This window comes from Arvicola amphibius, chromosome 10, assembly GCF_903992535.2.
Source record: "Arvicola amphibius chromosome 10, mArvAmp1.2, whole genome shotgun sequence".
Classification (NCBI taxonomy): Eukaryota; Metazoa; Chordata; class Mammalia; order Rodentia; family Cricetidae; genus Arvicola; species Arvicola amphibius.
Window position 1 is genome coordinate 15,711,859 of NC_052056.1, and position 19,088 is coordinate 15,730,946.

General features: G+C 34.4%; 1 protein-coding gene across 2 annotated transcripts in view; it reads right to left on the reverse strand.

The window, feature by feature from the left end:
* The window catches only part of Ncam2 (neural cell adhesion molecule 2), a 406,325-nt gene that overhangs the window by 106,206 nt on the left and 281,031 nt on the right, over window positions 1-19,088 (reverse strand). For both annotated transcript variants that reach the window (XM_038345355.1, XM_038345357.1), the window contains exon 9: window positions 10,997-11,147. In XM_038345355.1, the coding sequence (XP_038201283.1) occupies window positions 10,997-11,147 (151 nt within the window). The remainder of the gene's footprint in view (window positions 1-10,996; window positions 11,148-19,088) is intronic.

Here is a 19,088-nt window from a genome sequence, read left to right on the forward strand (position 1 = left end):
TGGGCAGCATCATATTTATGTATTTGGTTCTGAGATATCCAAGAAAGCTAGCTACACCCTAGCCTTTCATCAGCCTTGAAAATAATGCTTCTCTCCGGGTTCTGAATTCCTTGTTTGATTTTTTTTTTTTGTAACAGACCTGTGATCTCAAATTTTAGGCCAAAATGAATTCTGTCCATTTTTATGTTGCTTTGGACAAAAAGGAAAATATAATAATTTTAGGGTCATAAAGATACAGAAGCTCTGCTGAGAACTAATGCATTGTTTTAAAGTGCATACAGGATTCAGTGCTAATGAGTATTAAACATTAAGAAGAAATGCTAAGTCAGCACTTATTCATAAGGCCTGATTTCATTAACATGTTTAAAATTTGTTGAAATTTAAAGTTTGACCTTTCAAAAGTTGGATATTAATTAAAAATTCCTTAAAAGTGTTTATTTCCAGTATAGGTGTCTGGAAACACATTGCAATAAGTATTACTGTGAATCAAATCATACCTGTCAGAAAAGGGAAATTAACATAAAATTATAATAACTGTTGGAAAATAAACCAGACAAATGTGAAATTTCACATTGTCACAGGAAGTAGATGCAATGTTTGAAAAACCAAACCAAAACTACAGCTGATGAATGGAAGATTACCTCAGTCTTCTTTGAAATGAGCCTCTCAAGCCTTTTGGAGGAGGATATATACTTGACATTTTATTAGTTTTGTTCTTATAATCATCATGCTGTTATGTAGCCAATGTTGTTGGATGAAGAAGAACAAATTATATTTGCAAATGAGCATGTAAAGTTTCAGTATTAAATGAGGTGGGGTGACTATAAAGTTAGGGTCACAGGATAAACAATTTATTCACAGATATAAAGTATGTGCTATGTCAAAAAAATTCATTTCTAAATATTTATTAACCTAGTTTTAAAATGTTAATATCGAATGCACATTTTATAGATATTATCCTATAGATGCTGCTTAGAATTGCTTTAGAGTCACAGTGATAGCCTGGGAATACAAATTTTGGAGCAAATAATTACTCAATAAAGCATATCTATTAGCTGGGCAGTGGTGGTGCACGCCTTTCATCCCAGCACTTGGGAGGCAGAGGCAGGCGGATCTCTGAGTTCAAGGCCAGCCTGGTCTACAAGAGCTAAATCCAGGACAGGCTCTAGAAACTACAGGGAAACCCTGTCTCAAAAAACAAAAAAAAAACCAAAACAAACAAAAAAAGCATATCTATTAATTCTATGAAAACATGAGAGCTTGAAGATATGCAAACAAGATGAATCTGAAGTATAAAGTTAATTATGTCCACCTAACTTTAGAATATATTTAATATTACAAATTACCTTTATAGTCAGGAGAAAGAGCATTTTTAATTGTTCTTATATCAACCATGATTAAAAATCAGACAGTGGATGCAAATAGAAATCATGGAAAGAGTCAGTAGTTCTGAACATGTATTGTATCAAGGAACTGTTAAATTAAACTTATCACAAAACAATTGTATCTAATTATTAGTTAATAGGTAATAATTAGCCACAGAACTTAATGACATCCTAATCAGAATCAGACTTACTATGATTGGGGCATATTGCTTTAAAACACAGAGCACATGCTTGCTATCTCCTTTGTTTTCCAAATTACAGCTTTAATTCAACTCTAGTTTCAGAGTATGGTGACACCTTTAAAGCATAGTAAATGAACAGGCAGGATGCCAAGATATCTGCTTCCTTTGAAACACAAAGGGGCTTGAGCAAATAGCTTAATCTTTTAACACTCTTAGTTCAGTGCTATCACAGTCAATGACACAGGTTTCAAATTACAACCTGCTTGATTCTTTTCAACAGACTCTTAACACTGTTACATTGTATATGTTTGGTTCAGGTGGAAAGACTTCTTATGATAACTTATTTTCACACGTTGTAATATTCAAAAGTTTCATACTCTCTATGGTGTTTTTGATGGAAGTGTGTATAACAAATGGATGTCAGGCATATGTACTATAAGAGTATTTATTTAAAACAGTCATTTCCATTTCTTCCCAAGTACTGATAAGTTTATTACTATAACTTTTTGTTACTTAAAACAATATAATTTTGTTATATTACTTTCATCATCATTTATAACTACACTATCTTAATTTTCATGAACTTTGCTTTAAATAATGTGACTACACTACAAATGATAATTATTATTTTCACTCTTCTGTTTTTAATTATTATGTTTTATAGTCTTTCCCAAAGAAAGTTAGTACACATTCTTATTACAAGTTAGCAAGGATGTATGTTCAGTAGTTAGATTTAAAAAATCTCAAAATCAGGGTGTTTTAAACAGTACATACTCTCTTAAATGTATGATGATTTCCATTCCACAACTTCCTGAATGCTGATCTTATGCATGTAAACTACCATACATGGCCACATTCATTTCTTAAGGTGTATTAAAAAGAAAACATAGGGAGGCTCTATGTATATCATGATGGCATAATTGCACCATAGCCTGTTTCTATGTGTTTAAAAGAAATTAAAAGCTGGCGGAGGGATCAAAGTCACTTACCTACACCCTGCCCCAACCAAAAAAAAAAAAAAAAAAAAGAAAAAAGAAAAAAATATGGTAACTCTGTAGGCAAAAAATATAGTGGCAAATTACGTGTATTTTAATAAATAAATCTTGCCTGAAGACCAGAGGCACAAGATGTCTGTCAGGTAATGGTGACACACATCTTTAATCCCAAGATTTCGGCAAAGGCATAAGAATATCTGTAAATTCAAGGCCACCCTTGGCTACACAAGTTCAATTCAGAAAAAAATCCAGGTGGTGATGCTTCACCTTTAATCCCAGTACAAGGGTGTCACAGACTTTGAATCCCAGCACTAGAGGGATGTAATTAGTAGAGACAGGCTTAGGCTGCTTATTTACAGTTGAGCGGCCTTTGGAGAGGTAAGACTTTTCTAGTGATTTGGTTGCTTTGTTTTTCTGGTTTTCCAGTTGAATCCCAATTACTTCTCTGGATTTTTATTATTTGGGCTACAAATAAAACACAATCAGAGAGATCATAAAAGGAAAACTAAACTAAACATGCAAATAAGAAAACAAACACAATTTATGTCTGTACACCATTTTTTTAATTGGATTATGTGTTCTTTTGATGACCAATATCTTGAGTTCTTTGTATATTTTGGAGATCAGACCTCTGTCTGACGTGGGATTAGTGAAGATCTTTTCTTATTCTGTAGGCTGTTGTTTCATCTTGTTGACTTTGTCCTTTGCTTTACAGAAGCTTTTCAGTTTCAGGAGGTCCCATTTATTAACTTTTTCTCTCAGTGTCTGTGCTGCTGTGGAAGTGATCTCTTCTGCCAATATGTTCAAGTGTACTTCCCACTTTCTCTTCTATAAGGTTCAGTGTGGCTGGCTTTATGATGAGGTCTTTGATCCATTTGGACTTGAGTTTTGTGCATGGTGATAGATATGGGTCTATTTTCATTTTTCTACATGTTGATATCCAGTTATGCCAGCACCATTTGTTAAATATGCCTTATTTTTTCCATTTGATTTTTTTTTTTGTTTCACTGTCAAAATTCAGTTGTTTGAAGGTGTGTGGATTAATATCAGGGTCTTCTATTTGGTTCCATTGGTCCTCTTGTCTTTTCATATGCCAATACCAGGTTGTTTTAAATACTGTAGCTCTGTAGTAGAGTTTGAAGTCAGGGACTGTAATGCCTCCAGAAGTTCTTTCATTATATATGATTGTTTCGCTTATCCTGGGTTTTTTGCTTTTGCATATGAAGTTGAGTACCATTCTTTTGAGGTCTGTGAATAATTTTGCTATTATTTTCATGGGCATTTTATTGAATCTGCAAATTGCTTTTGGTAAGATTGCCATTTTTACTATGTTAATTCTACCTCCCCAAGAGCATGGGTGATCTTTCAACTTTCTGGTGTCTTCTTCAATTTCTTTCCTTAAAGATTTAAAGTTCTTGTTATGCAAATTTTCCACTTGTTCGGTTAGAGTTACTCCAAGAAACTTTATGCTAGATGTGGCTATTGTTAAGGTGTTGTTTCTCTGAATTCTTTCCCAGCCCTTTTATCATCTGTGTACAGAAGGGCTATTGATTCTTTGAGTTAATCTGTATCCAGCTATATTGCTGAAAGTGGTTAGTAGTTGTAGAAGTTCCTTGGTAGAATTTTTGGGATCGTTTATGTAAACTATCATATCATCAGCAAACAATGAGAGTTTAATTTCTTTTCTGATTTGTATCCCCTTGATCTCCTTATGGTGTTTTATTGCTCTAGCTAGGATCTTAAGAACCATATTGATTAGATATGGAGAAAGTGGACAACCTTGTCTTGTTCCTGATTTCAGTGGAATTGCTGGGAGTTTCTCTCCACTTGGTTTGATATTGGCTGTTGGCTTGCTGTATATTGCCTTTATTATATTTAGGTATGTTCCTTGTATCCCTACTCTCTCAAAGACCTTTATCATGAAGGGATATTGTAATTTGTCAAAAGCTTTTTTGGCATCTAATGAGATGATCATACGGTTTTTATTTTTCAGTTTTTTATATGGTGGATTATGTTGACAGATTTTTGTATGTTGAACCATTCCTGCATCTCTGGGATGAAGACAACTTGATCATGGTGGATGATAGTTCTGATGTGTTCTTGGATTCTATTTGCCAGTACCTAAATGGAAAACTCTCAACAGAGGAATCTAAAATGGCTGAAAGACACTTAAGGAAATGTTCAACATCCTTAGTCATTAGAGAAATGCAAATCAAAACAACTCTGAGATTCTATCTTATACCTTTAAGAATGACCAAGATCAAAAACACTGATGACAACTTATACTGGAGAAGTTGTGGGGTAAAGGTAACACTCCTGCATTGCTGGTATGGAATGCAAGGTGGTACAGCCCCTTTGGATGTGAGTGTGGCAATTTTTCAGAAAATTAGGAAACGACCTTCCTCAAGACCCAGCAATACCATGTTTGGATATATATCCAAAGGATGCTCAATCATGCCACAAAGACGTCTGCTTAACTATGTTCATAGCAGCTTTGTTTGTCATAACCAGAACCTTGAAACAATGCAAATGCCCCTCGAGTGAAGAATGGATAAGGAAAATGTGATACATTTATACAATGGAGTATTACACAGCAGAAGAAAATATTGACATCTTGAATTTTAAGGAAAATGCAGGGAGCTAGAAAATATTGAGTGAGGTAACCCAGACCCAGAAAGACAATTATCCCATGTACGCATTCATAGGTGGATATTAAACATAAAGCAAGGAATTCCAGCCTACACACCACAAACCTAGAGATCTTAGACAACAATGAGGACACTAATAGAGACTCACATAAATCTAATCTACACGGGAAATAGAAAAAGACAAGATCTCCTAAGTAAATTGGGAGCATGGGGACCTTGGAAGAGGGTTGAAGGGGGGGCTAAAGGGGGAAGGGGAGTGGAAGGGAGGGGAGCAGAGAAATATATAGAGCTCAATGAAGATCAATAAAAAAGAAAAGACTATAAAAAATACAAAAATAAATAATTTTATGGAAAAATCCCATTGCTGTCCTGTAGCTTAAGTGTCTGCCTTTTGTCAGATTTTGTCCAGTCCTCTACAGGCCCTCTACAGGGTGATGTAGATTCAGCAACAAGTCCAGAAGGACAGAGTTTTAGAATGGAGCCATCCCATCTGGTAAGAAATGATGGCAATCCTATGTAGATTTCAGAAATGGCAGTGCCAAAATTCTGTGTAAAATGCCACAGAAATGTCACACAGACCCAGTCTTTTGTTTACACTGGTCACATATAAACCAACACAGCAAATCTTTTAATGAATGCTAAATAAGTCAACATACTTTGTGGTAATTATTAAGTTTTAGAGCTGCACAGCACAATAATTACAGTATCCATGAAAGAGTTAAACTTTTCTTTACATTCAGTGAACCAGAAGAGGACAGTCAATCCCAACGGGAAAAGAAAAGCAACAGCTGTGAACCAGAAAACAATCCAGATGTTTAATAAATTGTTGTTTATTTAGAGCTAATATTCTAGACAAGCTTTACCTGTGTTACATAAGGTATAAAAAAATACAACTACTTAAAATGAATGAAAACCTGGTTGGCACAAGCATAAATTGGCAGCCACAGGAGAGATTGAGCTGGATCATAGGCCTGTCAGAGCAGCAAATGCGGTCCAGAGGGGCTGCCTAGTGATCAAAGAGGTCCCAGGGGAAATCTGGCTCGCTCAGATCTTCCAAAGATCTTCCCTGAAATTTGGCCAAAGACATCTCAGGTGGCACGAATTAAGAAGTCCATCATCTTGAAGAAGACCGTGGCTCATTCAGGAGAGGTCCCAAAGGTCCCAGCTATCCACACACTTTGAAAGAGTTCTTGGATCTCTTTTATCTTGGAAAAAGAATAAGCCTTCCTTCTCTCCAGGTTCCTACTAAGGACATCATCAACACTTGCAGTGTCCCTTGTACCCACACGAGCGCCCCAGTGCGGAACACTCAGAACATTGAGTCTAACTCCCGGGAGGGAGAGCTGGACACCAGAGACGTGGAAATGTTCCAGTTTTACCTCAACCTCCACTCCTGTCTGACTATCCTTCTTTGGCTTTAAGGGACCTGAAGATTTTCCTGGAGTCTTGCCTGTTGTGCATTGAAAGTTTATTAAAGTTCCCAAACTACCTATAATGCCCTGGATTCTAGATACAACACTTTTTGATATATTTCCTCCAGTTGTGAAAGAGAAACGAAAGAAGGTGCCAGAGATCTGAAATCTGAGCCGGATGAGTAGGCTATGAACATGAATGCTGAGTTTGAAGCCGCTAAACAGTTTGATCTTGTGATTTAATGAGATAAAGTGGGGGTATACCTGGTCAGGCCTTCCCCTCTCTCCTTGTACATATTGCCCTTTGAGAATAACAGGATTTGACTTGTGATGGAGGACTCTCATTGGTTAATAAAGAAACTGCCTTGGCTTTTTGATAGGGCAGGATTTAGATAGGTGGAGTAGACAGAAGAGAATGCTGGGAAGAAGGGAAGTTAGACAGCCGCCATGCCTCTCCTCTCTGGGACAGATGCCATGGAGCCAGACACCAGGTCAGACATGCTGGATCTTTCCTGGTAAGACACCACCTCGTGGTGCTACACACGTTACTAAATATGGGTTAAAGCAAGATGTGAGAATTAGCTAATAAGAGGCTGAAACTAATGGCACAGGCAGTGCTTAAATGAATACAATTTGTGTGTTGTTATTTTGGGGCATAAGCTAGCCAGGCAGCCGGGAGCTGGGCGGGAATGCAGCCTGCCACTCCCATCACTACAGACTTGAAGGGTTCTCTTTATTGACTTTTTGTCCAGAAAGGTATTGCTGGCCCCTTGTCATATGGTGAGTACTTACGCTGGACTTTCTACCTTCACAGTGTTACAGATGAGAAGCCACTTTTATTCTGAGCCCACACTGTCAGAAACAGGTTCAGTTGTCTCTCTGGTGTTGTTTTCTGTTGGTGGCTTGGAGTCTGGAATGTGGCTTTTTGTAACTACACTTAGAAAATTCTGAATGTCATTTCTCATGAGCCAGACAGCTGTAACACTGAAGGCTGTGAGCTTGACTATTACACCCTCACATGAGACCATTCCCAGTTGGTTGGGAGTTGTTGGGAACAAAAATGGATGTCTCATGGTTTCAAAGGCCTTTGGACTCCCTATATTTGCAAGTTCATGGGAGGAGAAGCTGTGGGGAATGAGAATTGCAAGCAAGTACACTGTTATATAGGGATGGGTTTGAGTGGAACACACTTGAGGAATTTGTACTCATGGTTCCTATGGACATAGAGCTGGATCCTGCTGATTACTGCCATCACTGAAAACTTGTCTGCCTTTGAGGAACTAATGTGTAACCCAATGGGAAAGGTGTAATTTCAAATAAGCTTTCAAATAGTTTTCTAAAAAACTGAATGAACAAAGAGAAATTCAGAGGAAAAAAAAACTGATGTAATAAAAAAAGAACAAGATAAAAATTTTAAATAAAAATTAAATAATATCTGCAACAGAACAAAAAGTCACTGCATGCTCTCCATAACACAAAATGGACTACTGGTTTGTTAGTTTAATTAATGTAAAACAACTTAAATGAATTAATCTCTAGATATTTCATATAAATTTTCAAAAGTGCCTCATGCATCTAGGAGATAATTTTAAATGGATTCATACACACATGAATGTGTGAATGAGCATGTATGTATAGTCACAGAAGAAAAATACTTTGGGTAGATGAATTATGTCTGGAATTGACCCAAAACTATTCAGCCATGTTGACAACTGTGATTTCATAGGCTGAAGAATCTCAGTACATGATAAACAGGGCAATTAAAGAAACTCATATCTATACACATTCTAATGAAATTGGCAATAACAAAGATAATACATACCCCTAAATTTAATAAAATGTTGTGCTTTCCCATGGAAATACAGTAAAAGGAATAAAGGTTTCTCTTTAGAAACATAGGCTAGAAGACAGAGAAACCATCTTATTGGAGAAAGGACAACAGAAAATTTTCACCAAAATCAAGAAGTTTATTCAGGAATAATGATAGCTATAGAATTGGTTTTTCTGGTTATTGATATTGTACACACTTAATGTGAAAGGAAAGCCCAGCAGGACTGTACATACTTGTAATCCCAGCTATCTGCATGCTGATGCATGAGGATTGCCATGAATTTCTGTTCACCTTGAAATACAGAGGGAGGCAGATAATATATACTAAACTACACAACAACATACACACAACACAAAAGAAATGGAGAGGAACTGAATCTGCAGTGAATAGATTTAGAACATTAAGGACCAAGGTAGATCAAAAGAATGGTATAGCTTTTCCTTTCAGTTCTACAAAATATTTGTAACTAGTTAAGATACACAATGGTGTTTGTATAATGTTATCAATGAATATCACTGTAATGCATTTCTTAACAAGTTTCAAATATTAGTGAATAAAAATAGTAATTGGCATATATAAAATGCATCAAAGTTTGGAATGTGATTAAAACATTGTAAGAAATGTTTAATATTATATGTCTGCTTTTGAAAATAAGAAATATATTAAATAACTTACAAAGATATCACATTAAAAAAACTTTTTACAAAGAGTAAAGTGAATCTATAATTTTAAAATTAGGGGAATAATGAGGATAAGATATAAAAACTTTCAAAATACAACACAGATACATAATACATGATAGTGGTTAAAAACACTAAAATTGTGAAATTTAAAAGTTGATCATCAATCTTGGTAAATCTTCCAGAAAGGAAAGCATGTCAACAAATAATAGTTTGTCTATGAACACATGCAGTGAAAAATGAAGAAGATATTTCTCAAAGTGCACTGGAAATGAATCACAGAATCTAACATAAAATTAAATTTCTAAAGCTAGTGAAGGAGTTATAGATGTGAAGATTCATAGGAACATCAAGTACAAAGCAAACTGCAATGCATAAAACTTCAGCATTATATATTTCATAGATTGCAATTTGACTATGGAAAAAATAATTTAAATATGTATGCTAGATAATGTGTATACATGTTCATCCTTTAATATCTAACTTCAAAAAATAAGAATAATAAATAATTGTAGCTATATAAATTCTTTCTGTATGATGACAATAAGAATTAGGTACTATATTGATATACATATAGATTAGAGTGCATAGTGACTGAAAGATAAGCTAGGCGAAAGCCACTGAAAGAGAAAATATGTGAAAACCATGCATCATAGGAAGGAAGAGCCAAAATACATAGTGACCTCAACTTGACAGACAATGAAACAACTTGATTAAGAAATGGACAAATGTCTTGAACAGATAAGTCTCTGATGAAAACGCAGAACTGAGGTTTGTGCATTAGTAGTCATTCAAAGCTTTTGTGAGGTAGTTGTTTGTTAAGATGCATATGGTGCCCATGAAATAGCTTTCTTGCAATTGTTATTAGCACAGTTGGTTAGTATGTCATGATAGAGTTTTTTCACATTGAACATAATTATTTTTAAAGAAACTCTCAATATGAGTTGTATCATGATTAACAGTTACTATTACTGTCTATTGATATTAATGTAGAGAAAATACCATGGTAAAATGTTATGTATGCAAGAATATTTCAAAAAAATCCACTAAGGCAATTAATGTTCTTCAGGTATCAGGTAGCATCCTGATGTAGTTGCTGACAATTACCTTACATTTCCTCCTCTTTAAAAGCATTTGTAGAAAATTATTTTAAATTCCTTGTAATGAATTAAGGGAGAAGCTCAATTTATATTTACATGTAATTATATTATAAATATAAATTGTAGTTATAGGATTCCACAGTCTTGAACTTACCTAGTCATGAAAACTATTGACAACTTCTTTTATAAATTATACTTTTTTTTTCTTTTTTCTTTTTTTTGGTTTTTCGAGACAGGGTTTCTCTGCAGCTTTTTTAACAATAATGATTTACTGACAGTAAACACATTTTTAGGAAGTATAAGAATTGTCATGCATCACTGCATTTTATATCTTACGTTGATCCCAAATAATTCAACAGAATAGGGAAGAACTGGAAACATATCTACATATCTAAGACTTTGATATTTAAACACACACACACACACACACATACTCATGTACATGCATGCATGTGCTTGCATACACAAACAAATGCATGGTCTAAGGACTTGGTTATCAAAAACAAGTATGGCTCAGTTGATCTGGTATTTTCAGTTAAATATTTCAAAGGATAGTAGTCACTATTAAATGCAAATCATTGTGAAATGTACACAGATTCCATTAGTTATTTCTAATAGCTGACTGAATAGTTTTTTCCTCATAAAACTATACATTGAATATTGAAAAAGTGTAATAACTGTTCATTTTGATTTTCATATGAGTCATATTTTCTTAAACCAATTAAGGTTGTTGTAATGACAATACACACTGAATATGACTTACATTCAATGTCAAGGTGCATGCTTCTCTGGTGCCCACCGATCCTACTTGCAGCCTCACAATCATATCTCCCTGAATCTGATAACTTCACATCTCTGATGTGCAGTGACGAATGTCCCCGCTGCCCTTTGACTTCGATTCGGCCATCTGAGCTCTGTTCACAAAGATTCAGAAAAGAAAGCAAGATTTTGCCTGTGTTGATGGAAAATGATGCACAATTATTCATATTTATCATGTCAGATATCAATAAAACATGATAACACATTTAAAAATCAAAGAGTTTATTTTCTGTATTTAATTTAATTTATTAATTAATTTATTTCTGTATTTAAGGTATTCAGGTTCTCATTTACATGATCAGCTGTACACAAGGCACTGATATGTAGGGTACCCTTTCACAAATATTTTATCAACCACTTTTAATTATCTTTTTGTTGTTCTTTTTAAGCATTTTTTCCTTTAATTGAAAATAGTTTCTTTTCCCATGCAATATATCCTGTTTCAGGTTTCCGTCCCTCAGTTCTTCCCAGTTTCTTTCTATGTCCCTTCACTTCTGGATCTTCATCCTTTATGTTTTTTATTAGAGGAGAACAAAACTCTAAAAGGTAATAACAAAAATAGAAAACTAGTATAAAATCATCTAAAACAAACAACGAAATAAAATAAAAATCACTGAAGCAAATCAACAGAAAGAAAAGAACCTAAGAGAGGGCACCAGAATCAGGAATCCACTCATTCACACACTAAGATGTTCCACAAAAACACTATAACATACACAGATAATCTGGTACAGACCTGTGTAATTCTATGCTTGCTGCTTTGTTCACTTTGTTGGTGATTTCTTCTGTGATGTGAAGGGGAATCCCAGCCAATCACCTTGTTTGTAAGGAGTGTCCCCCTTAGGCTAATATTTACTTATAAAATCTTGCAGGTGTGTGGCCCGCCGCTTTTCCTGCGCTCCTTGCTGGAATCTTGGCTTTTGTAAGTTCCCTTTTCTTTCCTTTATTAATTAAAGCTGAATGTTATATATTAAAGCTAGTCTGGTTAATCATAACTGCCAATCGACCATGCCACTTCATTTGGCCCCCAACGTGGGGCTAGTGGATTTCCCCCCATCCCTGCCCTTGCGGAAGAACTCCCCTATTGAACATTGTATGTGAGTATGCTTCTACCTCTATTTATTATATGAGAGTATGCTTCTACCGTGATGGAACTCAAAAGAAATGTCTATACATTTTTGAAATGTTATCATAATTTTAGGATAATCAAAATTTACCTCATATAAAAAGATGCTTTTCCCAAACATTAAACTGTGGGACAAAGTAAGATTTATTTTTGTTGTTGTATAATCAGATACTGACAGGTTACTTAGAATTTGCTTTCTATCAAAAAAGCCATCTTCTCAAACAACTTTAATAATGACTTCTACACCAAAAGTATACTTTCTGACTCACAAATAATAGTAAAGTGTACTTTAAAGAAATATGACATTCACCAAATTATAAAACTGATGAAAAGAATAACAAAATGCAAGAATTCATACAGTTTCAAAAGAATGAGAAAACCAAAAAGTCATGACATTCAGCAGAACTAGCCTTCCTTCAGTAAGTACCTATTTCTCTTGTTTTCATGATTACTAAATTTGTTCAGTTTTTTCATGGTTTCCTCTCTTTGCTACTATTTAGACTATCCATGCTGACCCCTGATTTTGGAGCATTTCCCAGACTATTTTACCTGACCATTATCTCTATTCGTTCTCCACTTCAAGAGCATGATCATTTGATGTACATCCCAAATCAACATAATTATGCATAGACTTTTTATTTTGAGAAAAAAATCCTCTACCTAGCCCAGGTTTCCTACAAATTTGTGATATTCTTGTCTCTCTTACTGATGGAATTACAACAATATTCCCAATAGCCTGCAGTTATAGGAGTCTAGCATTATCTTTATCCAGACATCTCAAAAAGATCTGGTTTTCTTTTTGTGACAGAAATATTTGTCATGCCCTGTAAAGTATGCTTGGCTTTAGGTAGGGTTTTGGAATTTAATTCTTAATGACGTGTGATGTGGGATTCTCCTCTGTATGCTGTGAATACCAGTGGTTAATAAAGAAACTGTCTTGGGCCTGCACAGGGAATAGAGTTAGGTGGGAAAAATTAAACTGAATGTTGGGAGAAAGAAGGAAGAGTTAGAGAGAAGTAATGGGGCCCCACCAGCCACAAATGCTGGGAATTTTACCGGTTAAGCCACAGCCATGTGGTGATACACAGATTATCATAAATGGGTTAAATTAAGATATAACTGTTATCCGATAAGAAGCTAGAGCTAATGGGCCAAGCAGTGTTTTAAATAATATAGTTTCCTTGTGATTATTTCAGGTCTGGGCTAAGCATGCTACCTTACAATAGAATTTACTAAATGTAGAATACCTAAACCTGTCACCATTCTCAGCTACTTTCTTTCCCAGTAACTTTGTTTCAATCAATCAATCAATCAGCTCTGTGCTCCACTTGTCTTGTTTCTACTTGTACCTCTTTGAAAGAAATTGATGTTTCTCTTGATTTAAGAGGGAACAGGCACATTTTTAGTTTTAACACTACGCAGAACAACTTTGAAATTCTGCAAAATGTATAGACACATTTCTTATGTTTTTTTTTTTTCTGCCTGAAACCATATCAAATGCAGAAAGCATTTCTTGTGATGCTAGGAATATTTTTATCAGTATTTTTTTATTTTCATAATAACTCATGAATATTTCATCTCACCTTGGCTGTGTAACTGCAAATATCATGACTTTCTGAGTAAACTCCAATCCTTCAGCTTGACAGTTAAGGACCTCTGTGTGTTATCACCTTTCTGTCTGAGCACATTTTACAATTTGAATACCATCAACTTGAATTATTTCAAATTACTTATACTGTCCTGAATATCCTATGCTTTCTCTAAGTACTCTCACATCCTTGTCTAAAACTATTTCACCTTTATTGCTGCCAGCATCTGTATTTACACTTCATAATTCTCCTATCTTTTAATTTATTCACTAGATTTTATTAACTATTCAAAATAATCTTGCTTGCCTGAAAAATAAGTACAGCACTGTTGACCTCTACATTTTGCCTGGAACAAATGTTTTTACTAAATTATTTTCCAAATTGCAGACACTATAATGTACAGTACAACTACAACTAAATAAGTATGAGAAAATTTCAGTTTTTTTTCTTGTACATATACCATAAAATAGTATCTAAAACAGAAAAAAATCAAATATTTTGTAAGTCAAAATAATTAATTTAAAAGTGACTAAATAGTGCAATATTTATGGTCTTATTTATTATTGATTATTAACTTGTATTGAGCTTTATTAAAATAAATAAAACAATTATATTGTTAATAATGTCAATGATGCAATCAGAGAGATATTTCAGCTAGAGACTTTACTGGTTGCTCTTCCAGGTGACCCATGTTCAAGTTCCACTCATGGGTACTGCTAACTGTCTGTAACTGCAGTCCCAAGGAATCCAGACTTTCTTTTGTCCTCCAGAATCACTGTGGTCTCCACAAGCATTTAATGCCCATGGTATGTAGACACATGGAGTCCAAATACTGATACACATATAATACAACATAATAAATATTTTCTTTGAAAAGTCAGTGATTAGTATCTGTTAAGAAAAATATTGTTTGCCAACATTACTTAAAACTGTGTTTTAAGATTTTAATTGTTCCTAAAAAATAAACACATTCCCTTTTTAATGTCCCATATTAAATGGAATTTTACTTGGGATATCATCTGACTATATGCTAAGTAAACATCAATCCATAGTAAAAATGCTGAAGTTCAATATCATTATAAAACTATAACATGTACTTTTTAAAGAAAAAAACCTTTAAAAATATGTGATTCCTTGAAAAGTAAATCATTTGGGGATCTAACTTAGGTTTGTAAATTTTACTATGGACATTTTATTAGAAGATCAAAGTCATTCCTTCTTATATCTGACATTCAAAAGGACATCTCTCTCTTTGTGCTACAAAAAGGCATTATACAAATCTAAAAGAAAATTCATTTATATTTTGGCTTTGATTCAACACTGCCTGGAGATTCATTTAAGACATCTGATATTTGATTGTGACAGGTTAATTGGCATTTTAGCTACCTATCTAGTACTTCCAGGTTCTACCACTGAATGAAGTAAAATGATTGGAAAGCCAAGTGTCTGCCTGTACATCATCATCTCTGTCCTTCACTGAAATGAACTCCTTAAAGTTTAATTCAATGTTTCATCCTTTTCCCTTACAGAAGGTCATTTTAGATAGGCTTATTGTGTAAGAGTTTCATAGTTGTATAAAATGATTACACTCAGAGCTTACTATTATTTAAACAATCCAATACTGAATAACTACAGAATAATATCATCTTGATTTATTTAAGAAGCTATTTTTTACGAACTGTTACCATATACCAATTGAAAGTATAAAAAGTACCCCTTTCTACAAAAAAGCAAACAAAACACTTATATCTATGCTGTTTATTATGCTGATACTCAGTACAAAGATAAAATCCATATGTTCCATGAAGCATATTTGAGATGACAAATCTCTTGCTCCTCTCCTGATTTGCACCATGTCTTTGAAATTTTTCAGTGCATGTAGTCATCATTTTTATGCATGCAGTGCTTATATATTTATTGTCAAGTTGTTGTTAAAAGCCCAGTTTGAGCTTGAACTCTGGTTTCTCCTGCTACAGCTTTGAAAGAGCTCTTATTAGTTATGCAGTCTTCTATTATTTGAGAGCTCTATGAATCAATTCATCCACTCAACATCTCTATAGGTTTTCTTCATTTACTTTACCAAAAACAGACTCTCCACATACAGTGATGAAAAAAAATAGAATAGGCTTTATCCTTAGTGATATTCCAATGGAACAGAATTTGCAAGTACGATAAAACTAATTTTACCATGGAGAACACCACAACTTCATTTAAGGATTAGGAGTGGATTGATGGGGAACCTCCTTCAGTCAATGGCCCTTAGAGGCTAGATAAAGTTGGGGCATGCTTTTAGATACCAAAAGACCATTGTCCCACATGCTCACCCCTCTTCCTCCAAAGTACCGCACCTGGATGTTGGACCCCATTTCTATTTCCTTGTTGTGATATATGAGTTGAGTTTCCCTATCAATTAAAAAAAAAACTTAGTATACCATTCAAAGCTGGTGTGGGATTCCTTTATTTGTGTACTCCCCAAAACTGCATGTTTTGTTTCATCTGGTAACCAAGTTGGAGTGAGCTCATGCTCCTTTTTTGCTAGCCTAGGCATGTTTCTGTCCCACCCAGTAAATACACTATAAAGAAAAATTCAGATGTAAATGACCACTAAATGGGTTAGTTTTGGATAACAATACATAGGCTTGGGATAGATAAGAAATAGTTTTTTAAGAAGTAAATGGTTTTAAAATATAACAGTCTTTAAAGAGACAGAGTACAGATAGTAATACATTAAAGAAGTAAAAAAACTAAGGCACATGAAGACGGGATGTATACAGAGAGTCTGGATTATGTATATTATTGTGTTTTTTTTTTTGAAATTTTGGACTATAGAGAGATTTTGATTCTGGATATTGCTAAACTAAACCAACATATACATTTTAAAGGTACCTTGACTTTAAAATTTGGGTCTAAGGATATGTTGCTTTGGAGAAAAGGTTCATTTTTTTTTGTTTCCACAGAAGATGAGAACCTGTGGATTTCTTCCAGACTAATGTGCTTTGATGGACCAAGATCCCCTGAAAAATCTCTGATAGGAGTAAATGGCCCAGATGATCTAACATTTCAGAAGACTTATGATGGAGTTTTCTCTGAGTTCTACATCTAGAACAGTCTCAAGATTGCTGGTTGGGATTCTGAAGCCTCACAGAATATCCCAATAAGGATTTGAACATAATCCAAATTTTCTTTAGGTTCCCGTAAGAGTATTAGCACCCCCAATCAGCAAAAAGTAGCCTAAAAAACTATGTCCATGTTCCCATAAAATGGATTATGGATATTTGTCTTTGCTTAGAGTGTTGGTTATAAGTTGTTATGGATAATAGATAGGAAACAAGCTAAACAAAGGAGATTAGATTCATATTTCTTGTTTTGAAAAAGGAATGTGCTATGGAACAATGGTCTTGTACCTTGTAAAGATTTTCTCTTTTATTGATTTAATGAAACACAGTTTAGTCAGTAGCCAGACAGGAAGTATAGGTGGGGCAACCAGAATAGGAAATTTCTGGGAAGAGGAAAGGCTTAGTCTGCAGTCATCACCCAGATGCAGAGGACACAGGATGAGAATGACTCACTGATAAAAAGTATCAAGTCATGTGGCTAATACAGACAAGAATTATGGGTTAATATAAGATATAGGAGTTAGTAAGAAGCTTGAGCTAATAGACCAACCATTTTATAATTAATGTAAGCCTATGTGTATTTCTTTGGGACTGAACAACTGTGGGGCTGGGAAGGACAAAAACATCTGTCAACAGTGGATGTGGTAGAATCAGATTGATGTTTACCAAACACATAACATACTGATAAGTAGGTGGTATTGAGAAAAGAATTCAAAGCAGATGTCTCAAGGGCATACAAAAAAAAAAGAAGGAAACCTACAGGTACACAGAGACTGAGGGCATCCGGGCTAATCTTCTGATTCAGGCAGTTTAGAAGAATTGCCCATAGAACCCAAAAAACCTGAAGAACACTGAACCCAATTATACATCCCTGCTGCTAGCCTTATTTGTAATAGGATTGCTTCCCTACTGATGTCACATAAATTTGGTGTCAACTGTTAAGTCATAAAAGCAAAGCGGAACTGTTAAATACCTCAGCAGGAACATGCTCCCAAGCTCATTAAAAATAAATTGTCTAATTTTTAAGAATCATATGAATATTTCATTGACCAGTTCTAGCAGTTGTACTATGAATTTTAAGCAGAAACATTCTCTTTGTTCTGTATAAGATCTCTGTATGCAATTAGCATTAATTTTCTTTCCTCATTGTTCCCTCCGTGCTTCACAATTCTCTTCCTATTTTCACTTCATGATGTAACCTTTTGTGTCATTACTTTTCATCTTGGAAGCATAAACAAATTAATAAAGCGTTAGATGTATAATAAAAATCCCTAACATTATTTTTTAGGTCCAATACCATTTTCTTTCCTTATATTTACAATGAATAGTTTGTTGAAAATATAAGAATTAAATTAGTCTTCATAAAAGATATCTCATATAATAAATGGTATTTTCCTGACATAACTTAAATGTTTAAAAAGTGATAGCAGCTGTATATCAATAATGTATTATTATAAAGCTCTCAGTTACTTTTTCTATTTGTATCACAATCTCCAACTTTTCCTTGATGATAAGCTACATATTATTAAAGATATACCATAGACACTATTCTAGGTTCTGGAGATAAAAAAAAAATGAGTATGAGGAGCAAAATCAGTAGGCCTGTAGGCTAAAGGGCTTAGGAAAGCCAATTACAGTCCATACTAGTGTAGAAAATATTCAGTATAACAAATATGGTGGTTTGCAAATGGTAGGAACACATAGACATTACTTGTCAATACCGTAAGAAAAATTAATGATAAATCACACATTTGTAAGAGCCTCATAAACTATAATTGATGTTTCCTATTTAAAGTTGTTATATATTTTATGGTGACTTACAAGTGTCCATGGAACTAAACCTGGAACTCTTTAGAGTTGTACATCCAAAAAATTAACCTGGACTAAGGAAAAGTTTTCCAACAATAGGAAGGCACAAGGCAATACTTGAAAGAGAAGACAAAATGTTCACAAGGCTGATATGTGTATATGGAGATTCTGTGTGTACAATTTTTGTGTCTCTTCTCCTGTAGGTGCCATTGTGATTTCTCTCTGGCTTTTTTCTGTTAGTTTTTTCATATGATAGCTAATAACATTTCTTTCTATTTTATTGTGTTTTATTATCTAGACAGGATCTTGTTTACTACCCATGCCACTATGTGCTGCTTATTCAAACTTGCACTCGTGACAATACTTCAGTGTCAAACTTTATCAGAAACATTGTCA